General features: G+C 34.6%; 1 protein-coding gene and 1 long non-coding RNA gene across 5 annotated transcripts in view; one reads left to right on the top strand and one right to left on the bottom strand.

The window, feature by feature from the left end:
- Positions 1 to 20656, bottom strand: part of Nachra7 (nicotinic acetylcholine receptor alpha7 subunit) — a 194668-nt gene that overhangs the window by 129957 nt on the left and 44055 nt on the right. For 2 of the 3 annotated variants that reach the window (XR_013256897.1, XM_077405908.1), the window contains exon 2: positions 8766 to 8908. The exons of the other annotated variant lie outside the window; for it this stretch is intronic. Coding sequence is in view for 1 of the 2 variants with exons in the window: in XM_077405908.1 (XP_077262034.1) it covers positions 8766 to 8908 (143 nt within the window). In the remaining variant the exon portion in view is untranslated. The remainder of the gene's footprint in view (positions 1 to 8765; positions 8909 to 20656) is intronic. 3 annotated transcript variants of the gene reach the window in all.
- LOC143897324 (uncharacterized) overlaps positions 1 to 20656 on the top strand; it is a 164980-nt gene that overhangs the window by 101754 nt on the left and 42570 nt on the right. The window lies entirely within an intron of this gene.

Raw genomic sequence — 20656 nt, 5'->3', positions numbered from 1 at the left:
CTGTGGCCAGTTGGAAAACAAAATTACTACGTAAATTTATTGGACGATCACTTGAAAAATGTCTAACGATAAAGAAATTGCTATTGACATTCTTGAACATCTTTTACTTTCTGTTCAAGATTAACTAGTTTTGAAATTATTTCTTTTTGTTATATTAAACTCTCTCAAAACCTTAAAAGTAACATTAAAATAAGTTTCAAAAATAACCAAAATTACAAATTATTGTCATTTTTATTATTTAATTGTGTGTCTTTCTTGCTTTTCAGATATTTATAATACATTGATTGGCGAGTAATTTGAAACAAGCAATTAGAAGTAAGCAATATAAAATTTTAAAGATACTTGTGAAAAACTTTTTTCACATATTAAAAAAAACGTGTACACGTTGAAAAAAGTTCAAGAGTTGAAAGACTATCATACCTTATTATTTCTGACACTGACTGCGGAACCTCATTTTTGCTCCTAACTTTGAGATTCCAGTGGAAGCAAGAAGAAGTTTCCTGACAGAAAATGGATGTTGGAAAATGCTTTAACTTGATAAACTATGCCTCGCGGACGTGATAAACTTTAGAAATTATTTTAATTAAGCACTTTCAGCAACCATTCAAATTGCGATAAGGAATTCGATAAATCTTAGTACAAATAACTTCAGCGTTTGTAGAACTGATCCGAAATCTATATCAATGCTTGAATTTTTCTTTAATATTTATAAAGTACTAAAAGACAAGGAAAATGTGGGTGTAGCTATATATAGAAACAATTGTTATATCAGTCTAATCCTAAGTTTAATACCGCGCATAATATCATTATCAAACTTTGTTTCGTTGAAAATGCAATTACAGGAGAGTTTATTAACTCGTCACAGAGCATCAAAGATGACATATTTTTTTATTTAGTTAAAAAAAGAGACGGGTTATATCTCCGTAAATTGCAATTGTCTCTTCATGTGATTATTTTTATCTTATTCATGAACAATTCAGAAGGAATTAATATCCATTTATTTGAGAGTCGATATTCATCAGAAACAATCTAAGTAGCGTATTTTATATAATTCTTAAACAAAATATTATTTTTGGCATGTATTTTTATCTCGCGATATTCAAAATTGTTATAGATTGTGCGCTAAATTTTTGTTATGTGAATTTATTATATCACATTCTTATTTTAAAAATGAAACAATTCGGCAATTGTCATTTTTCAGAAATGATGGAACATATTTCTATTAAGTAAAATTACAAGAAAGCAATTTTTTATTTATCTAAAACTATAATTTATTGCAACAAGGAACAAAATTATAACTTAAAAAGTGGCGATTTTGTAATTTAAAAACCTATAACAAATGAGGAACACAACATAAATCTAATTGAGTAAATGTTAACTTAGAACCGTTTTACAAATTGATGAATTTCAAATTTTTCGATTAATCTGCAACCATAAAGGTAAAAGCAACAATTGCTTTGTTGTCACATATAAAACAAGAATGCGAAACATGTTTTTTACTATTTAATTTTCCACTAAATTTGTATGGATTAAACGCACTTGTCGCATCGACGTGTTTGTTTAGCATTCGTGACACGAAATTGCGGAGCGTTTATAATGTAGAACCATAGATGAAAATGGGCCAGGCGTTATACGTAAATCGATCTAGATTATCGGATAAAACAATTTTTGCGTTTGTCAAAAATTTATCGCGTGCGCGACGAACAGAGCGAACAAATCGATATATTGCATACCCATAAGTTATATTGTACATAATAAAAAACAGGATGTATAACGACGTTTTGAATTGTCGGACAATTGCAGTTTTATTTTTGCGATAAATTATCCAAATAAAAAGTGGACTAAATAAAAAATGACAATTTAATTAAAAATTTTGTAATAAGGTAATGAAATATTCCACGTTGAAATAATCATAAATGATAAAAACGGCAACTTTCAGACGCGCGTAAAACAAATCTTGAAAATTTGAATTGTTTCTTGTAATCGTTAATATTATCATTAGTATATATCTTTTTAGTAGAAAATTTTAATCAAGCAACAAGATACATCTAACAATAAGATCAAAACACGATCAAAATAAAATTCTTTTAGGATACGCGAACAAATGTAGCGAACATGCAGTTTCTTTGGCCTGCCCGCGCTTGTGGAAATGCCATAACTTAGATCGCCGTCATTTCGAGAATCGTTTCGCAAAGTATAACCAACACGGCAGTATTTCAGCTCTTCGAGAAGCGAAGAAAGCGCCGCGCCGGGTTGTGTGCGAGCGACGTAAATGCACGGAATATTAATGTGAGAACATGCCGTGGAAACTGGATCTGTCGTAATGATGCACCGTGAAACGTGCGTTTAACGTACGTGTAATTCTGCAGCTACGTGAGACACGCTTTCGTTACTCAGCAAATGAGAATAATTACGATGAATGAAAAGAAATAGTGGATGCTGTTAATTTGAAAATTACAAGATGTAATTTCTCGTAATGTGCGATGTGATAAAATGCATGGCACGGAACAAATAGAACATTATTTTGTATAAGATTAAATACATATCAGAGCGATTTAACGTTTTCGTATATTTTGTGTAAAATACTTCTTCAATGTCGGTAATGTATATTTTTCAATGTCTATATAATGTCTACATATTTATATTAATGAGTCTTCATGAAATTTTTGACGCGTGTCTACCTGTAAAAAAGACTGCCGTTATACAATCGCGAATTTAATAAAGAAAAAATGAAATCTTCGTCACTATATTTTAAAGTAAAATTCGCAATAATATCACAGCTTCTGAATAAACAAAAGAAACTAATTGTATTGTTTCAAAAGTACATTTCTATATTACATCGCGAAAGTCGTTCACGTTCCAGCTTCATTTCCAATTCGATTTCACTATATAAGACTTTGAATTATTATCGATTTTGCAGCTGCAATTGGTTATTTAACTTACTTAAGCTCCGGTTTAGATTGTAACAAACGGCACGAGCGAACGAAAAAAGAAACGCGCAATTCATTACTATATTGACTATATATAAGGAAGGAAATAGAAAGGATTGGGAATTTAATTCTCCATATCCATTTAAAATATAATACACAAAAAGATTTCTATTATTTGCTATACATCGTCATGCAAAAGATATTTTTTATTGAAAAGAAACAAATTCACTATGTACAAATTTCTAACTGTCATATTTTCTGATCAAATCAATTATTCACGTAAAGTTCTAAGTCCATTTTTTCTCTTTATTATAGAATATAATAATTTTTCTAGTTTATCACATATTAGGCAAAAATTATTATTAATTTAAATGGAACTTTAATAGAATCTAAATTTTAGATTTAATTATCAGAATATTGACAATTAAGAAATAGCAGAGAAAGTGATGGCTTTTTTCAATATTTTTCCGTAAAGATTTTATCTCTAATCTGAATAAGAGAAGTGTACTGTTAACGTCTTATATGGTCGTCGTAAATCGTTCCGGTATTTATTCCGCTATCATTCGCGGCTTTGTCCTCATGTTTTATCCTCTATAAACACTTAGCTAAAGACAAACACCGAGAGTTGTAAACTCTACAATAGCCTAATAATAATATATTACATGACGACGTTTGTCCGACTCTCGACAAATCGTGGAAGTGCATGCAGCTAGTTAATTTCGCGTCTAGGATAGGATATACCCCCACAGCCGATTTGTTAAGCTATACGCTTATCTACAAGACAAACTCATCATGAGATAAGTCTAAGCAGCCCTAAGGGAACGTGTGCCGAAATATATTGCGCGAATTGACGATAACACCGTGAGTTTCCTTCCCGCTTCGTCGTCGGAGAAACGCCAGTGCGCAGCAAGCGTGCACACGCCCGGCGACCGAAGAAACGAGATAGTTGGTGCCATTGCAAGTGAGCTCTGAAACTCGGCTAATCTCCGGGCTAAGTACTATTCCACTGCGGAACACTATTGAAACTCACTCCCGAACAGGCGTTTCAAGAGCGAAATTGTTCATGATTTCAAGCACCATGGCGTTCAAAGCACCATGAGAAAGAGCTTCCGAATCGATTTCTCTTATGTTGACATAATTGATTTCTCCTAATGTTGTCGCGAAAGATTTTACTCGAAACAATACTCTACTCGAGATAGAATCTTCACACCTGAGAAGCAGAAAAGAGCAAGTTTAAAATAAAATTCGGTTCTATATATCATTGCAATCGGAAAAACAAGCTGATAGTTATGGAATAAAATAAATTCAATGAAGGTTAGATATCACTGAGAAAAAAAATACAAGTTAATGGTACAATAAAAAATTTATTGTCATTCCACACGACTAAAAATTGGAATTTTTTTTAATAAAGCTTGTTTATATAACACCAAAAAATTTGTTGAAAATACAGTTTCTTTCTATAGCGGAATTTATTAAAACTTATTTATTTGATCCATCTAGAACATGTTTATTCATAATATATATAAAATGAAAAATCTTTTTAGACATATGTCATAAAAAAGGTGCTTTTGAATTTATGTTCTTCCGCTTCTCATTGTCAGATATAAACATGTGAAATACTTGACAATGCGTATAAAGATACATGGACAATTTATAGATATCAACTAATATGAGATTCCGGTAAGAAGACGAGACTTTATCGATAGGAGATAAACGACTCCTCTCAATAGCTATACAGAGAGTTCTATATGCGCACTTTTTGCATATATTTATTTATTGACAGTAACGTTTTTATACCCAGTGACGTACCGACGTGTGAGACGTGTCTGAATCTTTGTGAAAAAAAATAGAAAAAAATAGAACCGCGTTTCTTTCTGCTTGTCGGACTAGAGGAAGATGAGTAGCGAGCAATATCGTGCCACACACACCGGCACCCTACAATTAAATTTCCGCCGATTAATTCAGTGTGCGATGACATTAAAAGCTTCTTATTGATTGCTTGAAAATAAAATCAGAGTACGTTCGTTACATGCAGGGTACAAACTGCTTTTTTATAATGAAAGCTAAGATTTTCCAAGGGCGTCAATTTACAAATACACCAAATAACTTGAAACGCATAAATTGCATTAAATGTATCGTCAAAAATAGGTACTTTTTTAGAAACTGTTTCTCACAAATTCAACTTTTGTGTTTGCATATACAGAAAACCTTATTCTTCAGTTTTACTAACAGAATTGTAATTCGAGATGCTGAAATTTTCAGTGATGAATATTAAAAGGGCTTTCTGTCGAATTTTCAGTGCTTACAAAGTGACTCTACGTCATTCAGAAGAGTCGTTAGATCGCGTGAATATCTATCTTAGCGTGCAGGGTGACTTTATCGGGTATTCCCCGAATAAGTTGCTATCTCGCATATGCATTTTTCGTGCACGGCCAGGGCTTTATAGATATCCGCAGCGAGATCGCAGTGGCAATACACCGAAATGCCCGAATGCGCAGAAGCGATAGGCAGTGACACGTGTGCATGAGTGCACGGGATGCAGATGGCAGCAACATGCAGCGATGTGCAATCTAGATGCAGTCCCCGCAGGGATGACTGATTTGCGCGCAGTCATTTGGGCTTAGCAATAATCCCAGCGCAATACATTGCGGACACTCACATGCACTTACAAATCATATACACCCGTACACGTTTTGGTCATAATGCAATAAACATTTGAGGAAGGGGGTTGAAGCAAGATACAATCTACTTTAAAAGTAATAAACACAAGACCCACATACGTGTCTGATATACATATAACGGGATAAAAGAAGTTAACGCTCATTTTTTATTCATATTCTTTTGAAAAATTTAGACGCAGCACGTGCATAGATATACACTTTGATTTGTATTCCGCGAGGCGAATATCTTTCTTAAATCACAGGACATTACATATTTTAATAATCACCGTGTCGTGCGCTCGAAGCATATAAACGTGCGGTGTGACTTTATAATCTTTGCTTATCACGTGAAATTTTACATTTATGCATCGGTGATAAAAAAAACAGCCACGCTAATAAATAGATATACTAATATCATAAGGATATTGGATATACTGATATTATTTTGAAAAATAATCGGACGAGAAATATTTTACTCGAGGGAGGATACGTCTGGTTTGGTGAATAAATCTTTTAAATGTTTCGGGGTTAGATTAACACAACGCGCTCTCTCCGAATATCAATACCGGAACATTATTATTACACCCAGCTGCTGATCACAATACCGCGTTCGCTGCCACTCGATATCCTTCTCGGTGGTTTATCGCGCATCCCTTGGCGCTGCGTCGAAAATTGCGGCGTGCAACGTCGAAGATAAACGGCGCGGTGCATATAGCGCGTGGCGTGTATGCACGCTCGTGTGCTCGCACACGTTATTTATATTCGGGTGCCACGCGTGCACCACGAGACCGGCGATATTGCCTTTCTCGACTGAAAGGGAGTAAGCCGTGGGGTACATCGGAGGGCTAGCCGGCGTCGCGGCGTCGCGCCGCGCCGCCGCGGCCCCGATCGACAATACGGATTTCGGAAATTAAAAGCTTCCTGTTTCGCGCATACGAGACGCGGGACTCGGTCATCGCCTCTTTGCGGAAGTTGTCCTTTAACTCCGCCCGTTTGTCCTCTCGCCACCGAATCAGCGCGAACCGCGGAAATGGTGGAACAAACAAAGTAATACACTTCAGTCTCGATGCTAAAGAGATATAGCTGAATTAAGTAACCTTTTATGAAGATATTACTTGATATTACTTTCAATTTGTTCCAATATAATTCTTGATAAATTTTAAAAAGAAACTAATATATGTTAAATTGTACGCAACATATACACTATATACCGTGCAAAAGTTTGGTACTACTTAAAAAAAAATAGTGGTGTATGGTTTAAGTTTCATCGTATGAGTTAAATGTAATGAATATTAAAATAACAATTTTATTTTACTCAAACCATGAAAATTTGTTCTTTTATAACAGAACAATGGCATAGAATGTTCACTCGGTAAAATTTTTTTAATAAAATACTCCCTTGGATGGAAAATGACTAGAAACAAATAATACTGTGTTGAATAGTTAAAGTTTTTATATGACACATGACATTTTTCTTTGAAAGTATTAGCACCACTGTTTTGTCTTTCTTAAAAAAGCACTGCTTCCAAACTTTTGAACGTTAGTGTACATGTCGAGTAATAAAATACTAAAATATTTTACTGATTAAAAATGTTAAAATTTTAATTAACGATATTTAACAAATTTTTAAATCAATACGCCGATTTTTTCTTAATGTATTTACCAATTTTTGTATCCGAATAAAAAATGATCTGGTTTCTTATAATTTTATGACATTTCATATTTATATGTTAATTGTTTTGATGAATACATGTATAGCTTGACGTATATGAAGTTACAAGATCTTATCTTTTCTCTTTTAATTAATTATAAAAACACAAACGCGAGCTTAATGAAGCTAGTAGAAACAGTCTTTTACCAAAGTGCTCAAATACGCACAAATAGTCGAGACGAGCGATTCTCTAAAGACGATTCCGATGCTATTATTCCAATTTATAGTGTGTCTACGGAACTAGGCGAATGCTGAGCGTCGATCTGTGACGTTGATCGGTGCATGCGATTCATCTGCGCCCAACTTGGTACCGCAACTTCGGAATTCGGGAATACTTTTATTCGTTGGTGTGCACGCTGTATGTTACACCGATACGCGTCTACAAATCGCAGCATCACAGTGACTGCTCTTTGTTTTAACGCCATTTTGACGGAGATATATATGTGATTAAAGAGAGAAACATGCGCGTATTCATCAATGATTTATGTACACGTAAATTTATATTATACACGGAATGTACGTTACTACGCAATCAATCGCGTTTTTTTAGTAGATGATAGAAATTGATAGGATTTAATCTAATAATAAAATGAAATATGTTATGGATTACTCTGAAGAAATATTCTAAAAATCTTGCAATATTATATTATTAATTAAAACTTTTTAAATGTTTATATATATATATATATATATATAAATAATTATGTGAGTCAATCCGATTGATAAGCTTAATCTTTAAAATTATTTTAAAAAATTAGTCTAGTAGAGCTAAAAAAATATATAAAATTTATAGACATAGCAAACGAAAGTAGGGGAACGTTAACTAAATATATATGGTACATTGTTTTAACGTGCTGAAGAATATACTATTGTTTCTCTCAACAATCTGTTCAAGATTTCTGACATGTGCCATGTCATCTGATATGAGTGTCACCTTCGTGACAAGATTTGTGTACTGGTGCGCGCTAAATTAGTGCATCGCCAGTATTAATATTAGTAAATCATATGAATAATATTATAGTAATATAGAATACACTTATAATGTCGCCAAAATTGCATGCCAGTAATGAACTCTGATTATTAAAACCTTCTTGAAATTTCAGAGACCGATTAATTATAAAAGAAAATTTTTACTAATCAGATAATAAATAATAATAAACGAATAAACAGAAGGCATCGCTGCCCTGATTATCACTGTCCTTTCAGAAAGAAAAAAGATTGCAGATAATATAAAAATATAAAAAACATCTGTAAGATATATATGTAAAGAACGTGCAAAAGAGATTATTTGCATTTTTTAGACATAGAAATACAGAGCACATGAGAGTAACAGAAATAAAAAAAATATATGAAAAGGGGTGGGGGGACACGCGACGAGCCTCCGAAGGTTGAACGTCGAAGGCCCGAGGGAAAAATCGTTCCGACACCGGATGGAGAAGCTGAAGAAAATAGTTAGACACTTACGACGTCGATTATTTGCATGAGCGTGAGGCCGAAGCTCAGCGCGAGGGGGTCGGACTCGTTGCTCACCGGCCGCTCCAGCACGTTGTACGCGTCCAGCAGGTCGTTCAGCAGCCTCTTCTCGTGGAGACCGCCACTTACCAGCCCTGTGTGCCCAATCACAATCAGCAGTCAGTGAGAAGTTGCGCGCAATCAGTTACGCCGATCATCCCTAGTCCTTCGTCGCCGACGTCGCATCGCCTCGCTTCGGGAAAAATGCAAGAAATGGGAGCGGGATAACGCAGGAATAACTAGCCTCTCTTTCTCTCTCGCTTTCTCTCTTTCTGTCACTTTCCGTTCTGTCCGAGCAACGTTTATCTTCTTGAGACTGCGCGAGTCCAGATCTACCCTATCTACCTACCTATCCCATCGCTTCTGTAGCCACCCCAATTCGGAGTTCTCGACTACTTCTCGCGAACACACAACTTCGCGAACACACACTCTTTCTCTGTCTCTGCCTCCAAGCCTTCGTCTCTCTTTCCCTATTTCTCTTTCCTTGTGTCTTCGCTTGTTACCTCTGTCTCCTTCCCTCTCTAAGTCTCGTTTTTCCCCCATTTTCGTCCGCTTTCTACCATTACGACCTGCAGTTTATCTTTCTTGAATAAATTACCCCTTTTCTCTCTTTTCCTTTAGACTACGCTTTTTTTATTATACAGCATTTCCTCAGTTCTGTCTCTTCTCCTTCGCTCTTTCTATTTATTTTTAACTTCGCCACTTTCTCTCTCTCTCTCTCTCTCTCTCTTTCTCTCTCTTTCTCTTTCTTTCTTTATGTACCCATTAGGTATATTACATATAAACGTTTTGTTTGGTCAAAGTACGAATTTGTGGTTTATAAAGTTTAGGAACTCTCAAGTAATTTGTTGGGGTTACTAATGACTTAAAAGTTTCTACATCTTAACGTGTTTATTACCTGAGGAAACTCGATATATATTTAATCTCGTAATTAACACACTTTACAAGAATGACTTGAAAATTTTATATGTAATTATATAATCTTCTCTCTTACGTGTATTTTCTTATTTGCATTTGGATTTGGAAGTTAAATAAAACGCATTTTATTTCAGGAAAACATGTCTCGACGGAACAGCATATAAATATATAACTTTTAGCTGTCTAAGTATTAGGAATTACTATACTTATAGCTGATCGTATTAAAAATTCGCTCTCTAATAATTAATAAGTATAACAAGCCGAGCTCAATGGATTAATCAGATTAATGCACAGATTAGTAAAGTATTTGGGCTTGTAAATAGCTAGTCGATGTATCGAGGACCTGATACTTGGGCTAAAGTTTCATACTGCGGTATATAGGAGTTTATCGACACTTATCGACATCTCAAGGAGTAAGATACCGTAAAGTTGAACCAGCTTAAAGCCGAACAAGTGTAACGGTAACTTTTCATCAATCAAAATTCACGCGAAGGGACAATGTCGAAATATCTGCATTGCAGTTTTTTACAATATCCTCATTTTTATTTAATCTTTTTTGGCAAATTCGCTATATTTAATATATAGAGCTAATAAAAAGATTCGATGATTACCAATATCTCAATAATCAAATCTCAAAATAAAATAATATTTGAAGTAAAAACGAGTTGAAAATTATGTAAAAATTCTTTATCTTTATTTTTTATTACATATAAAAAGTATGAATGTCTTGTCCACCGAAGTAAACAGCATTCTCTTTAGTTCGGTATCTGCAGTCGAGAGAAAGTGATATCTGTAATATTTATATAACAATTGAAATTAACGTAAAGTCCTGTTCTCACAGCTTATATAGAATTGCCATTTAACAACTGTAAGATCTTGCTGTACTTCGTACTCGTGTCGTTAGCATTCACGCTTTCTCGCGTGTCTATCCGCTGGAGGACGAACAGAATTTGCATTACCTACATATATGCAATTGACATTGTAGCTTGCCCACAAAAATCGTAACAAAGGCGCAAGGATGTGAATTTAACCATCGCGAAGCAAATCCGCAGACAGGGACCAGAAAAAAAATACGCATAATTAAAGCACGAATGTTCGTGAGTTTCTTTTGTAACGAGCACGGGTAACAATCGTGAGCATGTGGTAAGCATCGTGATAACAATTGCATCTCGGAATAAGACTCCTTGTACATAATACAGTCTGCGCGGAATATTATCGAGACACTATACATATAAGAGAAAATTAACTTATCTTTGTATTATTTCAGTATGAAAGTATTAATATACCTGCCATAATAATAAATATAATTGTCACAACCAAATCGGATTGCGATTTGTAGACAGAATTAGATTATATTGTTTGTTATGCAGAGATAATGTTGAATTATTTTGCAGTATTATACATTATAATTATATAATGAAGTTATATATGAAATCAATGTGACATATTGAGTTACTTTACTGTATTTCCGCTAGTTAATAATTCTGAGAGAGATATCCTTTCTGTTGAGACAATAATTTCGTAAAAGATCCACCTTACTTTGATAAAAATTACGACTGTGATAAAAAACATTTTGGAAAAATGTGCGCAATTAAGAAACCAAAGTTTAATATTACGTTTTCATCAGCTAGCAATATTCTTGTTTGACTCTATCTTTATCTCTATCTATTTCACGAATGCAAAGTATTAGATAAGACTGCATTTTCTCTGGCGACTGGCGACATCTTGTCGTACCCTCTTGCGGAATGATGAAAAATGTACGTGCTAGTTTCTTCCTGGCGCTTTCGAGAAATTCTCGTTGTTCGTCCAGCATCGTTCCATTTCTGTCGTGCATGTAACGAAAACGCCACGGTGTAAGCCAAATTGTAAAATTGTTAGACATACGGCATCCTTGGGAAATACGGTGGATAATTGAATTCATGAATGTTAAAGAAAGAGAAGGAGTGGGACAAACACGACTTCAAGATTTCACCGAGATACCGCGTATATATAAAGTTTGCCTCTACGTTTATGAAAAATGAATTTCTGCAGAGTATATAATGCAAAGTACAAGAGTAGAAATGCAGTTGATTATTACATAAAAATGAGCTAAAAGATAAATAAAGCAAACAAAATTGAGTTTGCAAATAATAAATTTTTTTTCTAATTACTTGCATTTTAAACTTTATCTTAATTATTTGAATAGAAATGACAAAGTGTCAAATAATTTTTATCAATATACCAAAATCTCAATTTTTTAATATATTTCAACTGCAATTTTCTTATAAAATAGACTTTCTTATTTTTTATAAAATTATTTTTGATAAAATAGACTTTCGATTTTATACGCTGCATAGAATGATTTATCTCTTAATTAATAAACAATTAGTCTTTACTTTAAAGGCAAAAAATAAAATTTTTATTTTTTATTTCTAAACTTTAAGTAGAAGAGTTCCTGATATATTTCAATCACCTCGACTGAATCGCTCGACATTTCTCATCCAAGTTTAAGCTGCAGCTTAACGATAACATTTATCATTCGGGATGGGCAAGACCTTTAAGTTTCATACGCGGCCATTCACACGAGATTCCACGGTTACGGTCGCGCGATGCATTTTATTCCGTTTTTCGGAAGATCGACCGGTTTTATGACGCCAAGCGCGCGCGGACGAAGAAAAGAATCGCTGACACACCCAGACATTATCTGATTTTATCCGGAGAATGAATTTCAACCAGAAATGATCGCGGAAACACACGTCTATGAATATACATATATATAGGCTGGATTCGGGGAGCGCGCTATTAGCGCTATTTGCTTATTCTATCCTTGTTTTACACCTGATGAGCGACAAAGATAGAATGATATGCAATAGCGCTAATAGCGCGCTCTCCGAACGCAGCCATAATATCGCGTCTTGATGATGTGAATTGTACATCCTGGATAGCCGCAAAAAGATCTTAATCTTGTGGCCAAGACGACTATTCTATATTCTCGTGTTTATAGTGGTGTAAGTCACTTTTTTTAACCTATCGAGTTAAGTTCATAGATGCAGTCTACACATGCAGATATGTTGAAAAAAGAAGAAAAAAAAGTGGTCACAAAAATTGACTTACACCACTATGGCTTTAACCCCTCCATATATCGAGAAGAAAGAATTTTATCTCTCCAAAATTTCGTTATCTTTTTTTATGAAAGAAGGATATAAAAAAATAAATTTATATAATTATTTCAAAATCTTTTTATTGCTAGTTTTTATTATAGTTTTTATTATAGTTTTTATAACTATCAGTTATTAAAGTTGAAATATGATAATTTTGCAAAAATTAATAATAAAGCAGAATATTCACAATTGTAAGAAATGAAATGAAATTCGTGTACAAGTAATTGAAGCGAATTATTTTGATCTTGAAGAGACCAAAGGGAAGAAGGGTATTTTTCTTAATAAATTCTTAGACGATCTACGAATTCACAAGGAAGATATTAATAAGACTTCTGCATAAAGAAACCGAGATCGGCTTTCACACAATTCTTATCAGGATTTGAATTGTGGTAAATGCGGGACTTGACAGTATATTCCTCTCGAGGCATAAATAAAGATCACGTCGGAAACCATAATCCAAGATTACCGCGTAAAAAACAATTTGAAAAATGATTTTGCGAACATTTCTTCGTCAGGACAGTGACATTTATGAAAATTTTACATTCGCTCAAAAAGCGCTCCATTACGCACGACACACGATATATTACCGTATTATCGAACGGCAGATGTCGAGAGATGAACGCACGCGATTTCAACGAGTCTCGAAATATCTCTTTGCACTTTTTTCCACTTGACAGAATAACAACAACGAGTTTTCGAAATATCAGGCTTCGACTTACATCATCGTGGACAATTGTTTTATATTACTGCAAATTACTCGAACGACTAAATAAAAAAATCAAGAACATGTGAATTTAATGTTTCGTCGAACAAATGGTCTTTTATTCATCATTTTACGTAGCTGAACAAGCGTTCGAATTTTTGTTAACATGACTTTTTGTACCTATCGATAAAAAAAAGGCATCGTCATGGTAACGCACATACGAGATAAATCTAAGGCTATAAAATGTCCATGCCCGTATCTTATTCATGCCGGATTTTCGCCATAAATTTATACCCCCATAAAATCTGCGATAAGGCGACAAGCAATAAAATATCATGGAGTTGCTAAGAAACTTTTTCCCTCGTTAGACCCTCGTCACGTTTCGCGATTGATGTATGAAAATCTAATGGAAAATGCAGCGATGTAACTTTCTTGTTAATAATACTACGGTACAAATCTACAAAATCCCGCAAAATAATTAATTGTATGTGAATAACTAGAATTTAACAATTTGAAATTACAATTGTAATCCCTTAAAATTTTCCTGAATAGCGCATCGTGAAGAATTTCGAGAATGTGAAATGTAATGATAGCAACAAACTCATAAATTGAGGTACGGTCGCAATTTTCCACTCGTGCTTCACGTACTGGCGGTCCCACAATAAACATGGAAACGACCATATCGTACGTCTCTCATTGTAGATAACGCGACCATCGATTCACTTGCAGAAAAGTGCAAACATTGTACATCGCGAAAACAATGTCTTTTCAATCTACTCTTTTTTTCCACGCGCTGTTCTATTCACCTCTTCGAAAGGAGAAATTGTTATCGTTACGATACGCCATAATTTTACATCAAGTTATTTTCATTGAAAACTTGAAGAATGTTACATACGCAATCTCCTGTGAACCTCCTCTATCTTCATATTCATATTTTTTCTAAATATTGCATTTTTAGACGGAAAAGACGGTTTTGCTGAAGTATCTAAAAATTTAGCTTACAGATCTGAAAATAATTTTGTTGCATGCCATCAAAATAATTATGTAGAACACTCGAACTGATTGCTAAAATGTCAAAATTTTTTACAGCGCACTATCATACTTCAGCGATCTATTATAATTATTTCGATGGTGCAACAAGATTATTTTTGGATCTGTATCTAGCTAAATTTTGAAATATTTCAGCAAAACCGTTCTTTCCGTGTATTATTCATATTTAACATAATATTTTTGCGCTTCTGAATACTAGATAAATTACTAAAATATAACACAAAAAGTAGTTTAATTTTAACATTTTTATTGAGAAATCTATATACTTTTTTCTCTCTCTTTCTAAATATGCATTATATTATATTTTAACTATCTTTCATCAAGTTTTTTGCCGGGTTACATTGGATAATATTAACAATAATATTGGCTCAATCAGGGATTTGTCCAACTTAGAAGTTAGGAAAATAAAAAATTATTCCTCAATTATCTCGTAATTTTAATATCAAGTTAACTTTGTTTTAAACTTACTTTATTTTTGAACAAAAAATCCTAATTACAGACAGGATTTAGCGTTGCCGAGATCTATAATATTACACATCGAGATATATAATATTTTATAAAAGAGATTAAAAAATTGTAAAAATGTACACGAATTGTTAATTAAAGAAAAATTGAAACGGAATTAATTCTGATACTCTACATATATAGATGTATGAAATTTACGCGAATTGCACGGGTATTTCCGAGACTTCTCGAACGGTATTGTGGATGTCCGCAAATGCCATAGAGTACGGAATAATTGGAATATCACAATGGGCGTTGTGCATTGCGATCGCGGAAGATAAGGGTCAATGCGAATCGATCTTATTACAACGACCGCGTCGGTGATTTCGTATACGGATGCTCGTATTCCGCGGGGTTTACCCTGACATTTGGGCCTGACTTTGCGGTTGGTTTACACGCGGATTCGCCGTTGGGACGCAGCAGCCAGCAGTCGTTGGCGCTCAGCTACGTCGGCCGACATAGATTACAGTCGTCATACTAAATGTCACAACCGATTATGGCGCGAGACACAATGTTGCATTCGTGTGAACAATTGCTCGACCCTTATAAACAGAGTTTGCAGGGTGACAAATTTCTCTATTCAATTGCGATTGCGAGCGACTCGAAAATCTCTAATTTCAAATGTGCAGGCAGAGTGTTCTCCTGCGCGTAGAATTAAATAATGATAATCCTGATATTTAACTTTTGCCAAATATAAGAAAGGCTTACAGCTTCAGCTATAAGTCTAAATGTGAGTAAGGTCCATCGTGATCTCGAAGATTACGAAACGATTGATTTTACAGAGTACTTGAAAATGACCGATGTAAGACGACTGTCTTGCGTAGAGTCTTCGGTGTTTACGTTGATATTGTCAAATGAATGGAGCAATCCATTATTGAACTGCACTTGGAAAACTTAAAGTTTTGCTGACGTATTTTGATACATCCGTTTATTGAACCTTTTTAGTTGTTTTAGCGTAGAAGAGAAACTTATTCCTGAAGTTGGTCCGATATTGCAATAACATCTTATATACGGCGTGCTTATGACGCACATCAATGCGTCAATTTTCACTGGCGACATCGACAAGCGCTGTCGCGAGAACAATGGAATTTACATGTAAACTGAATAAACGGTAATTTAGAATTTCGAATCGCAATGGCATCACTCTCGTTATATATCTTGCATAAAAGATGCATGTGAATAATTTACCATGCTTTTAATTGAAATAATTCGGATTTTGTTGATACTATAACTTGTTAGAAGAAAAAGGAAGGATTTTATTTGTGTTTCGCACGGTAAACTGCGAGAACCATGCAGGGTCAGTTCTCTGGTTGTCGCTATATCTACAACATTATTTAATACCGGCGCGATTCGATCGCGACAATAAAATAGCCATGGGTTTCGAGAGCTGCGTCAACCAGGCGGTCGATTAATCGCACCGTCCAATTGCAACCAGCACGCTTAATTGTCACGATTGCGGTCGATTCGTTTAATAAATCACAATCGCTGATTCGAACTCGCGCGATTGCGTTAGCATCTCATTACTCTCGCAAACATCTGTAATGAGCCCATGATAATTGAGTTTTGAGGGGCGCGTTTTCGTCCACGAGACATATACGTACTCCAGCGGATTCATTCATAGATCAACACCTATCGTTATCGAGAACGTACCTATGATATGTCGTGTTCCAGAAGCACGACATAATGAAGGCTTGTTACGTGACGCAACCGTAGTTCATCATCGACGCGATTACTAATTAACTCGATTATTACATTTTAATCGCGAAGCTGCACGTAGCAGACTTATCTACTAGTTTGACGCCTGTATTGTTGACGTCGATCGCGCATCAACGATTCCCGGCTGATTTCACGGAAATTAAATTTGTTTAATTGCGAGCATTTCAATTACATTCCCGCCTTTTTACATTCTTGACCGATAAATATTGTTCTTGCTCTCTTGATCAAATTAGATTCGGTTATATAGATTATATAAGTTATATGTATATAGATTAGGTAAAATATATATTTTATAAAAAAAATTTGATAGATTTTTTACTCAAATAATTTAATCACTTCTGAAATCAACTATATTGCATAAAATAATTATTAGATTGTTCCAAATAAACCGGTAATTTAATTTAAAGGAAATCTTCCTATCGTGCAATCCCAAAGCTTCCGTACAAACTGTAAATTTTTATTTCTATTGCGCTAAACTGGTTGCGAATCGAAAGTTTCAAATCGATTAAATGTTTTCTCATTTCTCCGTTGATTAATCTGAAAATTGTATCCCGGATGTCGCATTCTTGAACACGAATTATTTACGATCACACGTACGCAATTAAAACGAAATCGACTAGCTGTGTTCCGATGGAATGAACAAAATGTAAAGACCATAAAAATTCGAATTTTTTATTGCCTTCTCGTTATCGCGGTTAGCGTCAATCTGACAAGCTTTATTTCGATCAATTTCTAAAAGATCTTAGTATACAAGGGGAAGATATTCGTAGGAGATAGCAAACATGATTTGAATCTGATCTTTCCCAGGATAGTTGAATTCCTCCTTGGGTTATCTTCTTAGTAAGCATAGGCACCTCGGAATACTTCTCCAGCCAAGTTCGTGGCTCGTATACGGAATTCTTGCCAGCAAACTTGAGCCTTTACCACACGGCGATCGAGTTTGCCTCTCGACGATGAGATCGCGCGTCTAGAGGACGTGAATGTTCTCCAAAGTAGATTTCTCGCTATTGGCCTCAGGTGACTAGAGTCAGGTGACTTAGCACAATATGTGAATAAGCAAGCGTATAGAAATGCTTCACTTTAGAATCTAGAACAGCTTTTTTGCTGAGATTTCTAAGTTATATAGCTACGTGTAGAGAAATGTAAGAGTAATTATACTCTAGTACAGTATTTATAATTACAAATTAAAGGAAAAACAGTTGTTTATCTTCAATTCATTCTGTTTCGCGTTTTATTCGTGAAAACCTTGACCATATCATTGAAATCGCAATCGCGAGATGAATAAGTATTTGTAACGCACCGGCTTGTTTCGCGTGATTTCGAATTTTTGATGGTGCAATTATGACCAATTTGATTTTAATCGTATACAAGAGGCTCTATAGTTAAACAAATCCAAGCGATAAACAAGTTGTTGTAATTACTAGCTTCATCGTCGCCCCATCAATTGTGCCAATTATAATTACAACTCGACGCCAACTCGCACGCTCTTTTAGCGTTAATTAAACACGCTCTATTTATATTGATGCAAACCAAATTTTCACGAACAACTCGATGGCCCTTTCTAACTTTTGCGCCGCGTTACCTTGCAAACCGAGTTGTCGATTAATTTAGAATTAGTCAACGGAGCACGCAGATGTTCATTGGCCGTTGCGGTGGATATTATTATATATGTTACAAAATTCGAAAGCAGCTCGAACTATTTAGATGAACTTTCAGCTTTTCAATTAGTAAGTTCCATTCGTAGAACTGAAAGCGATATTAATTTGCATTGACCTGCGAGAAACTATATTGCATTTTAAGCGACTCAGCGCTCTACGATATTGATCGACGAGGAATTAGAGCGAAACTTGAAATTCGTCAACACAACAAATGTTTACAATGCGCATAAATTAAATTTTATTATTTAACTTACAGTTTAACATTGGGGCGAGTAATAAATAATTATTTCTTACATCTAATTTTAAGTATCTTGCATGGATAATTTTATTTCTTTATTTTTTTCTTACTTTTGTGACAAACTTCCTAATATAATAAATCAGATAAGAATAGGTCAAGGAAGACGAAGTAATTTAAAGCAACATTTATTAGATTGCAAATCCTATTATATGCAAATTTTTCTTTGTGATTTCCTCTTTTCGACTTATATACGCGCGAGTTCGAAAATCCGTTGTAATTTCCCTTGTTTATGCATAGCACACGAAAAGCATATAAAGCATTGTAATTCATAAAACTACTACCGCGCGCAATCGCGACAGGAAACGTTACCGTTTTCTACTTGCATCGTATAAATATGAAACACACGCATCATATTTCTTACGTTATTGCATCATCGTTTTACATTTCCGAAAAAGTGTGTTTTTACTGCAAGAACGCTGCATGTTAACCAGAGATCCAAATTCTATGATCGTACACGGAGAGAACGGTTTTGCTGAATAATTTTGTTGCACCATCAAAATAATTATAGTATAGGTCGCTGAAGTATGATGATAATGCTGTAAAAAATATTGACATTCTAGCCATCAGTTTGAGTGTTCTACATAATTATTTTGATGGTACAACGAAATTATTTTCAGATCTGTATCTAGCTAAATTTTTAGATACCTTAGCAAAACCGTTCTTTTCGCGTACATAATGCACTTGTTTAACAATTACATATATAATTAAAATATCTGATTCTTTATATTGTATAAATTCTTTAAATTCTTTAAATTCTTTAAATTCTTTCTCTTAATTATATTTTTCTAAACGCTCTGCACATTTCTCCGAAAAGGAGCTCGAATGTAACATGAACCAAATTAATTCCGTTCTCGTTAGTGTGATGTTTGCATGGGTGGTTTGTGACCAGGAACCGATCGGCTTCATTGCCGTTTAATTACTTCCGGGGCGGATAGTTTCGATTGTCGATGGCACGACGATTCTCGAAGCTATGGCTAATGAAACAAGCCAACGATAGTGCATTATACTCTTAAGCGAACAAGTCATGTGTTTTGCTTAACATAATTTATCATAACAATTTACGAATAAAATTTACGAAAATACAGAAATAATAAAAGATAAAATAAGGAAAGAATTTATTAAGATAGAAATATATAAAGAAAAACATGTACGCGTGTAATTTCCTTTCTTTTAGATAAATATAACGATTAATTGATCAAAGTATTTAAGAAGTGTTGTTGCAGTAATCTGTTTCTTTAAGATATATCCTCTCGTTTTGCATAATCGCAGTTCTAACATTCTGGATTTAATAAATCCATCGCAACGTCTATCGTGAAAGGTGCACTCGTGTGGTTAATAATTTAATAACGTAGCATCTCTCGTCCAGCGAGATCATAAACGCAATTTACGTCTTCAGTAATGCGTGACGATCTGAAGAGCGGCTCCAGAGACCTTCGTTCTCTGAAAATCCCACGGGATTTAGACGTTAAATACACTGGCGGCGCGCCGCCGCTTGCGAAAGGGAAGTCCCGCCGTTAAATAAACCGGCCGAAACGACTGTGCGCGCCGTTTAATCGTAGCTACGCTATTGTATCGCGTGCCACACTTGACTAAATTACTACAATTATGAGCGCCGCGCTGACCGAACTTGATCGGTTCCCGACTAACGTTCACCGGTAAATGATTTTTAACGAGTTCAACGATTCCATTGATGAGGGTTCTCATAATGCGTATGCAAATATTTTCGCAAACGAATTTCGAGCGTGAATCCTAAAATATAGAATAAAGCGATAAATAAAATATTTAGAAAAGCGACAAACGTAAATCCTTTATTTTTTTAAGATTTACGATAACACAATTTTTTACACTTCTATTTA

Source organism: Temnothorax americanus, unplaced genomic scaffold (assembly GCF_048541705.1).
Source record: "Temnothorax americanus isolate GAGA-0224 unplaced genomic scaffold, ASM4854170v1 Scaffold20, whole genome shotgun sequence".
Taxonomy (NCBI): domain Eukaryota; kingdom Metazoa; phylum Arthropoda; class Insecta; order Hymenoptera; family Formicidae; genus Temnothorax; species Temnothorax americanus.
This window is presented reverse-complemented; position numbering and strand designations above follow the sequence as displayed.